The following is a 12119-nucleotide window of genomic DNA, read 5'->3' as shown; positions in this document are numbered from 1 at the left end:
CCCCTGGATTCAATCCTCAGACCCCCCCCCCCCCACACACACACACAGAGGCCTGGGCTTAGCCAGGGGAGACTGAGGTGGTAGGATCACAGGTTTGAGGCCAACCTCAACAATTGAGTAAGATCGTGTTTCAAAAAGTAATAAAATAAAAGCCTGGGGGTGCAGTTCAGAGGTAGATTTCCTCCTGCCCCTGAGGTCAATTCCCAGTGTTACACACACACACACACACACACACACACACACACACACACACAGGACTTAGGGTTTATCTCAAAGCTAGAATGCTCTTGAGTTCCACCCCCAGTACAAAAAAAGGAAGAGAGAGAGAGAGGGAGAGAGAGAGAGAGAGAGAGAGAGAGAGAGAGAGAGAGAGAGAGAAAGAGAAATACTTTATTTATTTACACTTGTGGTACTGGGGGTGGAACCCAGAGGCTTTCTACCTCTGGGCTATACTCCTAAACCTATTTTATATTTTATTTGGAAACATGGTCTCACTAAGTAGCTGAGGCTGGCTTTGAATCAGTGCGATCCTCCTGTCTCAGCCTCCCAGGGGCAGGGATTACAAGCATAAACCACCACGCCCAGCTCCGACCACTGCAACAGGGGTTTTGCAGTAGGGGAGAGACCAAACTCCACTCTGACTACCACACGGAAAAGTGGGAATTCATAGCCAGGGAGCTGCTGGGGGGCAGCGGGTGGATGGAAAGTCACTGAGTGGGCACCTCCGGCTTTGGGGATTCTGGCTAAATGGACTCGACAGGATTCTTCCTGTAGGCAGGCCGGGTGATGTTTCCTGACTCAGCAGAATTTCTACTTCAAAACAACAAACAAACAGACTAAGGGGGCCAAGGACAGCATGCAAGGTCAGGGCCAGGCAGAGAGGACTCAGAGGAGCCTGACCGGAGCCTGGCCCCGCCTGTCATCTAACAACTTGGTTCTTTCATTTCTCCCTCCTCAATCCAAGTTCTTTCTCTTCTAAGGCCAACAAAATCTTGTTTCCCAAGGCCAATTTATTTTTAATTAATTTTTTCTTTTTATTGTGGTACTGGGGATTGAACCCAGATGTCTTGAACTCTGACCTACACCTCCAGCCCTTATTTTTTGGTTTGAAACAGGGTTTCTCTAGATTGCGGAGAGTCCTGATGTTTCTGAGGCTGGTCTCAAACCTGGGGTCCTCCTGTCTCAGCTTCTCAAGTACTGGAATTACAGGTGTCTTCTCTGATACTTCGAGCCCCCCATGGGAAGCCAGTTTTCCTGCCCGGGCCAGGGGAGAGATGTCCATTTCTCCTTCTCAATCCCGGGCTCCCTGAGGGCAGAGAGGCCTGTTACTACCGCACCGGACCTTGGTGGGCAGGTGGGGGTCAGTGGATCCAGGCGCGAGGCTGATGCCCACCCGCAGGCCGCCTAGGAAAGGGTCTCCGGAGGAGGAGTCGCGGTCCCTTCCCTCCCTCCCTCCCTCCCTCCCTCCCTCCTTCCCTCCCTCCCTCCCTCTCTCCCTCCATCGGAGCGTGGGTTTGGTGGTCAACGTCCTAAGCCTGGGTCAGCTTCCCCTATAGAGGTGTCACAGGGAACCTCGGGGCTCCCCGCTGCAGTTGCCAGGCACGGCCTCGCGGGGGCTGAGCTCCATCGGGGCCCCAGGTGCTTGCGCGGAAGCGGGAGCGAGGCTCAGGGGCGCGACTCCCTCCCTCGCCCCTCCGGCCAGCGCCGCCTCGCCCGCCGCCCTCGCCCTCCACGCGCGACCCCCGACCCGCGCGCCGAGGGCGGGCGCGGCGCCTTTAAGGGGCGGCGGCGTGCTGCCCCCTGGCGGCGGCGCCGCGCACTGCGGCCGCCGGGCGCGCGGGGCCGGGGCCGGGCTGGGCGGGGGCTCGGCGGGGCGCGGCGCGTGCACCGGCCGCGGCTCCTCGGCGGCTGCGCGCGCACGCGGCCGGGGGCGGGGGCGCGGCGGGCGCGGGCTGAGCGCGGGGGCGCGGGGGCAGGCCGGCGGAGGCGGCGCGGTGCGGGCGGCGGGCCTCGGCGCCCAGCCCGCCGGCGCCCGCCCTCGCCCGCCCTCCCGGCCGCCGGGAGGAGCCGCACTCGGCCTGGGATCGCCGCCGCGCCGGGCGCCGCCGCGGACGAAGATGCAGACCTTCCTGAAAGGCAAGCGGGTGGGCTACTGGCTGAGCGAGAAGAAGATCCGGAAGCTCAATTTCCAGGCCTTCGCGGAGCTGTGCAGGTAGGCGGCGGCGGCCCAGGTGCCCGGCCGCCCGGGAGGCCCGCGCCGGGCGCACTTGGGGGCAGGCGGGCTTTGCTTCCTCGTCTCCCAGCCCGTCGGCGGGGAGGGCGCGGACTCCCCGACCACCTACTACGTGCCCCGCGGGTGCCGACGCTCAGTCCCCTCGCGGCGGAGCCCCGCGGGAGCGAGGAGCCACACTTGGCCGGCGTGTGGCGATCTGCTGTCTCATTAGAGCCTCACACGAGCCCTGCAGATTGGCGAGGGTGGTGACTCGGGGCCACGTGCCTGAGAAGGGGGACCGACCAGCCAGAGGGGTGGGGTACCCCCGGGGGCCCCACACCGGGGTGGGCCGGTGCCTAGAGGGTGCTGGGGGGATGCATGTGGGGTAGAACCGCTTTCTGCCCCCGCCCCCACCTTGCTGGAGCTTCGTGGCAAGGCTAGGGCTTCAGTAGATCTCATTCTTAGTAAATTGCCCAACTCCTGAGTCTTGAGGTATGTCTTGCTCCACAACTGTCCCCGAAACGCTGTTCATTAAATACTCTTCTCGATGAGATCCTAAGAGAATCCTGCCCCCGAAGCCTTTTTGCAAACTCCAGGTAGAAACCTTTGTTTTGCACTGACACCTCTACGTAGATAAGAATGAGCCCCGGCTTGCGTCGTCGGCGGCCCTGGTGGGTCCCCAGAAGTCTTGGAGAATAGAACAGCCGGGTTTCCTCATCCCTGTGTGTGTGGCGTGAGGGGCGGTCTGAGCTGGCACACACAGGCAGGCCTGGCAGCACCTCTGTGGTCCTCATGGCTGTCCCCCGGCTCTGCCAACCCCTGCAGGCACTTACTCCCTGCAGCTGGAGGAAATGGCTTGTGGAGGAAGCCTTGGTTGGGGTAGGTTTGGCGGCCTTCTCCCAGACAGGTTTCTCTGGGAGAAGGCCAGCTTTTCATGGCCAGCAAGACATGCACAGCGGCCCCCCGGAATCACAAGGCAGTCTGGAGGAACTTGCAGCCGGAGCTTTGAAAAACAGGGCCTGGGGCATTTAGGATATTAAGAAACATTGCACTCTAGATATACACACTTATGGAAGGGATCTGCTAGGCACTGAAGAAATTTGGAGAAGCCCCTTGGGCATTTTCTTGGAGTCCAGTTCTGATGTGTGGGCACCGGAGCCCCCCCTGCTGTCATGTAAGACTTGGGAAACCCCAGTTAATACCTTGCACCCTTTTTTTTTTACCGATCCCTGTCTGTATTAGTGTCACCCAGTGTCTGCAGCCACAGCTTAAGGCTTGTCCTCGGGCTGGCATTTTTTACCTGGTAATTAGTGGACTCGCAAAAGAGTCCTAGCCGAGACTCAGGGCTCGGGCCTCATGCCTGGCCTGGTGACTTGCCCATCTGTGGCTCTCCCTGCTTTTAGGGGGTTTGGGGGGCAGGGACCCAGGGCATCCACGGTGTGAGCTGTTCTAGGGGAAATTAGGAATAGAACATTTGTTTTTCTGGAAGGGCTGCTGAGTTCAAGGTCTAGTTGTCTTCCTCTGTCCAAATACTGGTCTCAAAGAGAAGGCTGAAAGCCTCCGGGCCATTCTAGAACCCCAGGAAGCTCACTTGGTGAGATGTCTTAAGAAGGAAAAGAAAACACCAGAAAGAGTTTTTCAGTTTCTTCTGTATCACTTTCAAAGCAGTGCCCCCTGGTGGCCACATTTCTATAGTGGCTGCAAAATCGAGATGTGGCTTTGCCGCGTTTTGTTTGGCGTGAATGCCCGGGGGTGCTGGTCCACGAGACAATGTGGATGGCTGTCGGTTGTGTTTTCAGCATTCAGAATCTGGGGTGCAACACTCCTGTATTGGTGGGTGATGAGTTCTCTGTGAATTCCCTAGTGAAGAGTCTGGGGGCGGGGGAGATGGCAGGCTGCCCTGAGTATTTGGGACAGTGCCAGTGCTCGGGATGACTGCTGGATGGGCTATTTAGTTGGATATCAGGCCCTGTAAAGATCTCAGCTAGAGGGGATGAGATCGTCTTGTCCGGCCCTTGTTTTGGAGATAGGGAAATAAATGGGCACAAGAGGCTGTTGTTCTTTTCCTGTGACTTCTGCCTTGAGTCTAACCTGGCATCCTTGAGACCCGCTCAGCGAGCAGGACCTTTCTCTCTGGGCACATCCAACAGAAGGATGCGCCCTTGTTATCTTCCTGGGGATCCAGCTGCTGCCGTCTTGTCTCCACGGTCTTTGCTTACAAGACTCTCAGCAAGTGTAATGGCCTATTCTCCCAGGGTCATTGCCCATCGCCGGCATCAGTAGGTGGTTTGAGACGTCCCAGGGAGTTCCCTGCTTACCTTAGGCAGATACCAGGGCCAGCCCTCTCCCCCGTTGCCCTGATAGGATGGGGCTCTAGGCAGCCGGCAGATGGGCCTTTGAATCACTTGTGTTCAGTGGTACTGTTTGTTCCTGTTCCTCCTCTCTCAACCAGGACATGAGGACATGGGTCGGGTTGAATTCATTTACCCTTCTTACCTGCCTGCCTGTTCTCTAACTTCCTGTCCCGTTTTTGTGGCTTTTTCAAGGTGCCTGGAAGAGGCCCAGCGGGGAGCGGAAGGCTCACGCTGGAAGTGCGGGTGGTTTTAAGGAGCCCTGTGTTTGCTCGGCCCTCTGCAGTGCCCTGCTGGGGAATGCTGGTTGGCCTGGCTTCCCTCCACCTCTCCGCCAGCTCCTTTTTTCCTTCCCACTCTTTTTCTGCAGCTGGAAGCTGCAGGAGGTTGTGAGAGAGGCACGTAGCTTCATGAGGCCCTTTGGTATAAAGCGTGGGCGAATGTCGTCTGTCTTTACTATAATTATAGCTGATTTGTAACGAGGTGCTTCTAGGTATCTGTTTCTGGCAGCTGCCAGGGATGGAACGATGGGGAAACCGAGGTCCAGAAAGGGTTAAGGGACTTGCACGTCCAGTTGTTGGGCTTCCCTGAGCCCAGGCCCAAGGCTTCCCCACCTGAGAATGCAGCCTCCTGGTGTATTAAGCGTCTCCTCCTTGCCAGCCAGGGCCGGGACTTCCTGGAGGCTCCAGAAGCCGGAGGACGACCGTGAGGTTCTTGCCCTTGAGAAACTTGGGTTCCAACTGGGCCGACTCGCTTGCGGGAAATGTGCCTGTAGAGCTATCTCAGCAAACATCACCATGGTGTCCTTTCCTACTGGGGACCTGTGTGCACAGTTCCCCGAAGGGCCCGAGAAGCTCGGTGACGCTCACATTTACTGAGTGCTTTCTGGAGGTCCGGCCAGGTGTTAAGCCAGGGGATGGCGTGCAGCGGGGGAGCCCCTGCCCTCAAACCTCTGGGAGCTTGGTAGCAACAATAAACTGGCCCTGGAGGCACGCAGGGAAAGTAGGGTGCCGCTGAGCTTGTCCATTCCTCCGGGGCTCTCTATTTCTTCTTACCCCCTGCCCAGGGCCTCACACATGCGAGGCCCTGGTTCTACCACTAAGGTATACCCCCAGCCCCATTTTTTTTTTTAAATCGGGCCTTCTTGAGGTTGCTTTCTGCGGGGCTGGCATAGCATTCTGGGCTGGAACTCTTCCAGGAGATTCTGCAGGGGAGGAAAGGAGGATCTTTTCCAGGATTAAGCGATGCCAGTCTGACTGTTGGTATTTTTCTATTTCTTTTTTTTTTTTTTTTTTTTTTTTTTTTTGGTACTGGGGATGGAATCCAGGGGCATTCTACCTCCAAGCTATACCCCTAACCCTATTTTTTATTCTTTATTTTGAAATAGGGTCTCACTGACTTGTGAAGGGCCTCATTAAGTAGCTGAGGCTGTCCGTAAACCCAGATCCTCTTGTGTCAGCCTCCCAAATGCTGGGATTACAAGCCACCACACCCGGCCTTTTCTGATTGTTTTAATGTTGGATTTGCCACCATTTTGAGGGTGCAGAGCTGCTAGGAGGCCCTGGCTTAGATTTCCTTTCCAGTGTTATACAAAGGGAATATAATACAACGGAGCCTTGCAAATTTCTACTTCTATCCCTTTCTACCAGGGAGTGGCTCGGACCTGAGGTGAGAACGAACGTCCATCTGGACACAGGTTGTTTTTGATGATACTACTGAGGTTTCAGGCCTGGATCCGCTACCTACCACCCCTGTGGTGCCCACTTGGTTACTGGGTCTGCAGTTTGTGTAGCTGGGAGCCCTGAGGTCTGTCCATCTTGCTGGGGGATGGGGCTTGTGGATTGGAGCCTCAGCCAACGAAGGCCCACCCTGCCTGGCGGCTCTCTTTTCCTCTAACACGTGACCTGTCTGCATCTTACCCCCTCACTCCGGGCTGTTCAGGTCCTCCCTCACCTGTTGTACAGGTGGGAAAGTTGAGAAAATTATACGACTCCAAAGTGATGCTCCCAAATTTTTAAGCTTGGAGATTGAAAAGAATTTGTGCTGGGTTTCCTGAGAATGCCCTCCTCGTTAGTAATCGCTTTACTATCACTGGCTGCCATTTCTTGCTTTCTCTTTCCTTTTGAGTACTTAACACATGCATCTGTTTAAATAAAGATTTCAAGGGCTCAGAGGACACAGTGAGAAATCAGAGAAATCAGCTCATCCCCTTCTTGGTCTTGAGTTCCAGCTGCCCAGGGGACCGCTGCTGGCAGGCTGTGCACAGAGACCGGTGTGCCAGCATGGGTGCTCGCGGGTGCTGGCTGCTCCGTCCACAGAGTGCGCCTGGGTGTTGTGTGGGACGGCGCGTCTTGGAGAGATTCCACATAGTTTCTTCTTTTGGACAGAGTGTAGAACTGCTGCCGCGGGTGTGTATTTATTCACTCACCTGTTTTATGGCAGCATGGCCCCTCTCTGAGAGGATGGGGCGCTTTTTACTGCTTGGGCTTCTGTGGGTGTGGACGGCTTGGCCCTGAGCCCTCTGCTCCCTTGGCTGGCCACACTGCTAGATGGATGTGTGCTGGGTCCAAGGGCCCGGGCGCCGTCCTTCTTCATCCAGCTTCTGAAATTGCTTGCAGGAAGATGGGCCCAGATTTCACTATTGTAGTCCCAGTGACAGGGAGTGGGGGCCCGTTACCCACACCCGCCCCAGCACGGTGTGTGGACAGATATGGGGTGAGAAATGGTATTCTGGATTCATATTTCTCTTACACTAATGGGATGGGGGAGTTCGTGAGGCTGAGGATGACCAGGGTTAGGCAGGCAGCAGGTGGAGCTGGGCTCACCGGCATGGCAGGCTGGGTGCCTGCTCCTAACCACTGGACCATCCTGCCGCCATGGCTGTGTGTGTGTGTGTGTGTGTGTGTGTGTGTGTGTGTGTGTGTGTGTGTGTGTTACTGGGGTTCTGGAAGCCCTTTTACTTCTGGGCTACACTCCTAGACCTATTTTATATTATTTTTATTTGGAAACAGGGTCTCTTAAGCCAGTGCGGCTGGCTTTGAACCTGCGCGATGCTTCTGTGTCTGCCTCCCAAATGCAGGGATTACAAGCGTGCGCCACCATGCCCGACCTGCCATGACTTTTTTTCTCCCCTGTTGTTTAGCAGGTTTGAGGCATTCAGTAAAATCCTAGTGGCATGCCTTGTGAGTGCAGTCCCTGAACAGCTGGATGTAAGTAGGGTTTGTGTTCAGGTGGTAAACAAGCTTCTGAGGGGATGCATGGAACCTCCTTTATTATTATTATTATTATTATTAATTATTATTATTATTATTATTTTTGTTGTACTGGGGTTCCTGGAAGCCCTCAGACCTCCAGGCTACAGTCCCAGACCTATTTTATTTTATTTTTATTTATTTATTTATTTTTGGTGGTACTGGGGTTCCTGGAAGCCCTTCTACCTCCGAGCTACACTCCCAAACCTATTTTTACATTTTTATTTGGAAACAGGGTCTCCTAAGCCAGCTCACGTGGCTGGCTTCGAACCTGCGCGATCCTCCTGTCTCTGCCTCCCAAGCGCGGGGATGACAAGCGTGCGCCACCACGCCCGGCCCAGACCTATTTTATATTTTTGAAACAGGGTCTCTTAAGCCAGCGTGGCTGGCTTCGAACCTGCGCAATCCTCCTGGTCTGCCTCCCAAGCACAGGGATTACAAGCGTGCGCCACCACGCCTGGCGGAACCTCCTTTAAAAAGATAATACACGCCTGGCATGGTGGCGCATGCTTGTAATCCCAGCATTTTGGAGGCTGACTGGAGGATTGCGGTTCAAGAACAGCCTCAGCTACTTAGTGAGGCCCTCTGTAACTTAGTGAGACCAAAATAAAGAATAAAAAAAATAGGGCAGGGGGTTTAGCTTGGAAGTAGAATGCCCCTAGGTTCCATCCCCCAGACCCGAAAAAAAGAAAAGAAAAGATAATACTCATAGCTGGGTGTGGTGATGCATGCTTGTAATTCCAGGGCTTGGGTGGCTGAGGCAGGAGGATTGCAGATTGGAGGCCAGCCTCAGCAACTTAGTGAGACCCTGTTTCAGAACTTAAGAAAAATAAATAAATAAAGGGTCTGGGGTTATAGCTTGGAGGTAGAATGCTTCTGGATTCAATCCTTAGTACCCAAAACAAAACAACAAAAGCTCTCAAAACCGAAAAAAGAAGCAATGCTCACTTTAGAAAGCAGATCACTGTTCCAGGCCGTGCGCCTTCTTCCCTCCGAGGCTCAGCCTCTGCCTGGAATGACTTCTCGCTGTGTGACAGGCTGGCCGGGGCTTCGCAGAGGGACCCCCAGGCCCTGCAGGCCGAAGTGGCTGGCCCAAGGCCCCACAGAGGGATGTGGCGGGGGATTCCCCTGCTCAGAGACCAGCGCTGGCCGGGCCTCCTTGTGCAGAGGCCCTTCCCCTGGCGTTGCCACAGGGTGCATATTGGAGCGGGCCAGGCCGTTCCCATTGGGCTGTTTAAATCTTGTCTGGGGCTTTGTCTGGCCTGCTGCAGGCCTCCAGAAAGCAGCCTTTGTGGCCCGCGTCTCCCCAGCAGGGCCTCCCGGGCTGCCTTCTGCAGACCAGTCGTAGTGCCAGGCTGAGGATGGCCACGGCCCTTGGGAGCTGCCCTGCCTGCTTCTAGGGTTCGGCGGGGTGGATCTGTCACTGGCTGTGGAGGTTTGAGAATCACTCCCAGGACTCTTGGCATGAGAGCCCATGAGTGCTGGGTGCCTGCCCTGTTAACTGCTCAGGGTGTTTCCGGGGGCCTGCTGACAGAACTTGCCTGAAGGACTCTGTTAAGCCGCCACCTGCCCCTGGAGGGCGAGTGAGGACGCACCGGGCCAGGGTCCTCCCAGGAGGCCCAAGTGGCCTTCTGGAAGTGTCCTGTATTTTTTTCCTCTTTCACTCGACCAAGTCTTCAGTGATGCTTAGGCACCCCCAGAGGCTGGCCTTGTTTTCCTCTCTCTGACTTGCTCATTGTCTTGTGTAGTATCTGTCTTCCTTTAAAAATGTGAGTTCTAGCTGGGCATGGTGGTGCATGCCTGTAATCCTAGTATTTGGGAGGCAGAGACTGGAGAATGCAGGTTTGAGGCTACTTTAGCAACTTGGTGAGACTCTCCGCAACTTAGTAACACCCTGATCCCAAATCAAAACTAAAACAGGGCTGGAGGTAGAGCTCGGAGATAGAACGCCCACAGGGTCAACCCCCAGTACCACAGAAACAAAACAGAGCGAAACAAAACCCCAAAACTGAGTTCCGTGAGGGCAGAGGCCTGGGCAGTGTTACTGCTGAAACCCCGGTGTCTGCACGGTGCCTCTGGGAGCTCAGAAGGGCTCCTTAGGGGATCAGTGTACTGCCTGGCGTTTTAGAGTCCTTTTCTATGTCCCTGTGGCTCAGCCAGAACCACTTGTGGCTGGAGAGTCCTGGGCAGGAGGAAAGCCCTGGGTGGGGCGGGGAGGAGGAAGGGAGTGGTTTCTGGGCAGGGGGGAGCTGTCAGCCGTGAGCTCTTGGCTCAGTAAATCCTGAGCCTTTGAGTCAGCGCCGGGCTGGGTGCTGCTGGGCTGGGTGCTGCTGGGCTGGGTGCTGGTCCTCGCCCCCCTGCAGCGGGGGAAAGGGAGGCAAAGCCGGGCTGCTTGGATGCGTCTAAGGCACTGCAGGGGTGTAGAGCCAGGAAGCCTGCACACCATGTGGGGTGGCTGCAGGCGCTTCATCTGTGGTCGGAGGAGGCCTTTCTGAGGAGGTGGTCGGGATGGAGAGGGGCTGAGGGTGAAAGACCCACAGGGTGAGCCGTGTCCACTGTCTAGTGACCACATAGCCTGGAGGCGGCGGTGGTGACTCCTGAATTCAACTCTGCAGGCCAGTGGCCCCGTTTGGCAGCGTGTCCATCCAGCCTGCCCTCTTATCATGTCAGGGAGTCCCTGCGGCCTTCCTCCCACCCAAGGGAGCTGTAGCTGTGTTCTGGGGACTGAGGACAGGAGTTTGCACCCCCTCTGGCTGCTGGATATAGGAAATCAGCAGCCCAGAAGCTCTTCCTACCTTGCCCAGAGCCCAGTGTAGGCCTCAGGTGCTCCAGGGGCGGGTGGAAGCCCCCGCTGGTGCTTGCGCTCAATGCAGTCATTAGCCACGGACCTGCAGTGCTTGCCCATTGGAAGGTACCAGAGAGATGCATAGGTCCTCACGTCCAGGCCTCCTCGGAAGATGGAGGCTCTCCAGGGAAGGCGGCTCCGGATCTCCTTGTTTCTTCTGGGAAACTCAAACTGTCATGTCCTAAGTGTGTTACTCAGCTGCAACCCAAAGCTGTCAGGCTCGGGGAGCTCTGCAGTTAAGGCCGAGCCGAGGGTCTCTGTGCTGCAGGCTTCTTAGGACTGGCTCTCCAGGAGGGGGTGTCGGAGCAAAGGTCCCGGGGCAGGTCCTCTGTTCTGAGAACCCCGGGCTGTGGGATGTTAATCCCTGGGTCTCAGTGGCCTGTGCTCCTTCCTGCTGGGAGATCCGAGAAGGAGCCGCATCTGGCAGGCGGCTGCGGCCCTGCTAGTTGTGGACAATCCCTGCTGCCCCCTCCTCTCGAGCTTCCTTGCCTTGATCGAGCTGCTGTTTGCTCTGGACTGTATTGATGAGGCTTGTAAGGAGCTAGATTTGCACAGAACTTGGGGACCAGCCCGGCCAGGTTTGACACCGATGATCAGGGCCCAGCTGGGAGAGGCCATAACACAGCCCCGTGTTTTCCTCTGCAGTTTATGCTGTAAACCCATCGACTCCTCAGTTTGCTGGCTGCCTGGGGAGCACCCAGCCCCCCACGGGGCCTGTTCAGGGGACCGCTGTGCCTCAGAGGGGCTCTTTACTTCCCTTTGCTCCCGTGGCATCTCAGAGAATAGAGAACCTTCCGCAGGCCAGACACGGCTGTAGATGGGACACGTACTGTCCAGGCGGGCAGCGTGTGTCCATTTGCTGGATGAGAACTCAGGTTCAGGGAGGGGTGGAGGGACCTGCTGAGGGGTTGGAGCTGGGGTTTATCTCCAGGCTCTTGACTTCTGAAACTGCTCTTTCTGCCCTGCCAGGTTGCCTTCATATCCAGCCACCATGGGCTCAGGGCTCAGCTTCAGAAGAAAAGCATGGGGTTCTTTTCTGAGCATCTTCTGCGGGTACTTGGGCCCAGAGGGGTGGTGGGTGGTCCAGATGGCAGTGAACTCAGAGCTCAAGATGTCGCCAGCTGGCTGCAGATGGCTGGGCAAGTGATCCCACCCCCTCTGCCCACCCTCAGCCTCTGCTCCTCTGTCTAGGAAGTAGGCGTGGGATCCCTGGGCAGAGAGTGAGGCAGGTGCTTGGTATATGACCATCCCCTGGCCTCTTCCCTTCCCAGGGTTAGGGTATCTCTGGTGGAGCCCCAGCCATAGGCAGACAGGTAGCGCCCCTGCAGTCTTTTCCTGGGGGGTGTCCCGCAGTGCCAGTGACCAGCTCACTGCTCCCCGGGGTCTGAGCGGTGGCAGGGGTGCCGGGAGGATACTCAGGCAGTTTTGCTTTCGTTTCTGCCTCACACCCTGTTTCCAGT

General features: G+C 56.4%; 1 protein-coding gene across 1 annotated transcript in view; it reads left to right on the top strand.

The window, feature by feature from the left end:
* Positions 1 to 2117: 2117 nt before the first annotated feature.
* Positions 2118 to 12119, top strand: part of ITPK1 (inositol-tetrakisphosphate 1-kinase) — a gene marked incomplete at both ends in the record, with an annotated part of 150892 nt that continues 140890 nt past the window's right edge. Inside the window, one exon of the mRNA XM_080707918.1 lies at positions 2118 to 2212. Coding sequence (XP_080564044.1) covers positions 2118 to 2212 — 95 coding nt within the window. The remainder of the gene's footprint in view (positions 2213 to 12119) is intronic.

This window comes from Muscardinus avellanarius (genome assembly GCF_963383645.1).
Source record: "Muscardinus avellanarius genome assembly, chromosome: 12".
NCBI lineage: Eukaryota > Metazoa > Chordata > Mammalia > Rodentia > Gliridae > Muscardinus > Muscardinus avellanarius.
Note: the sequence above shows the minus strand (reverse complement) of the source record. Positions and strands in the feature narration are given on the sequence as shown.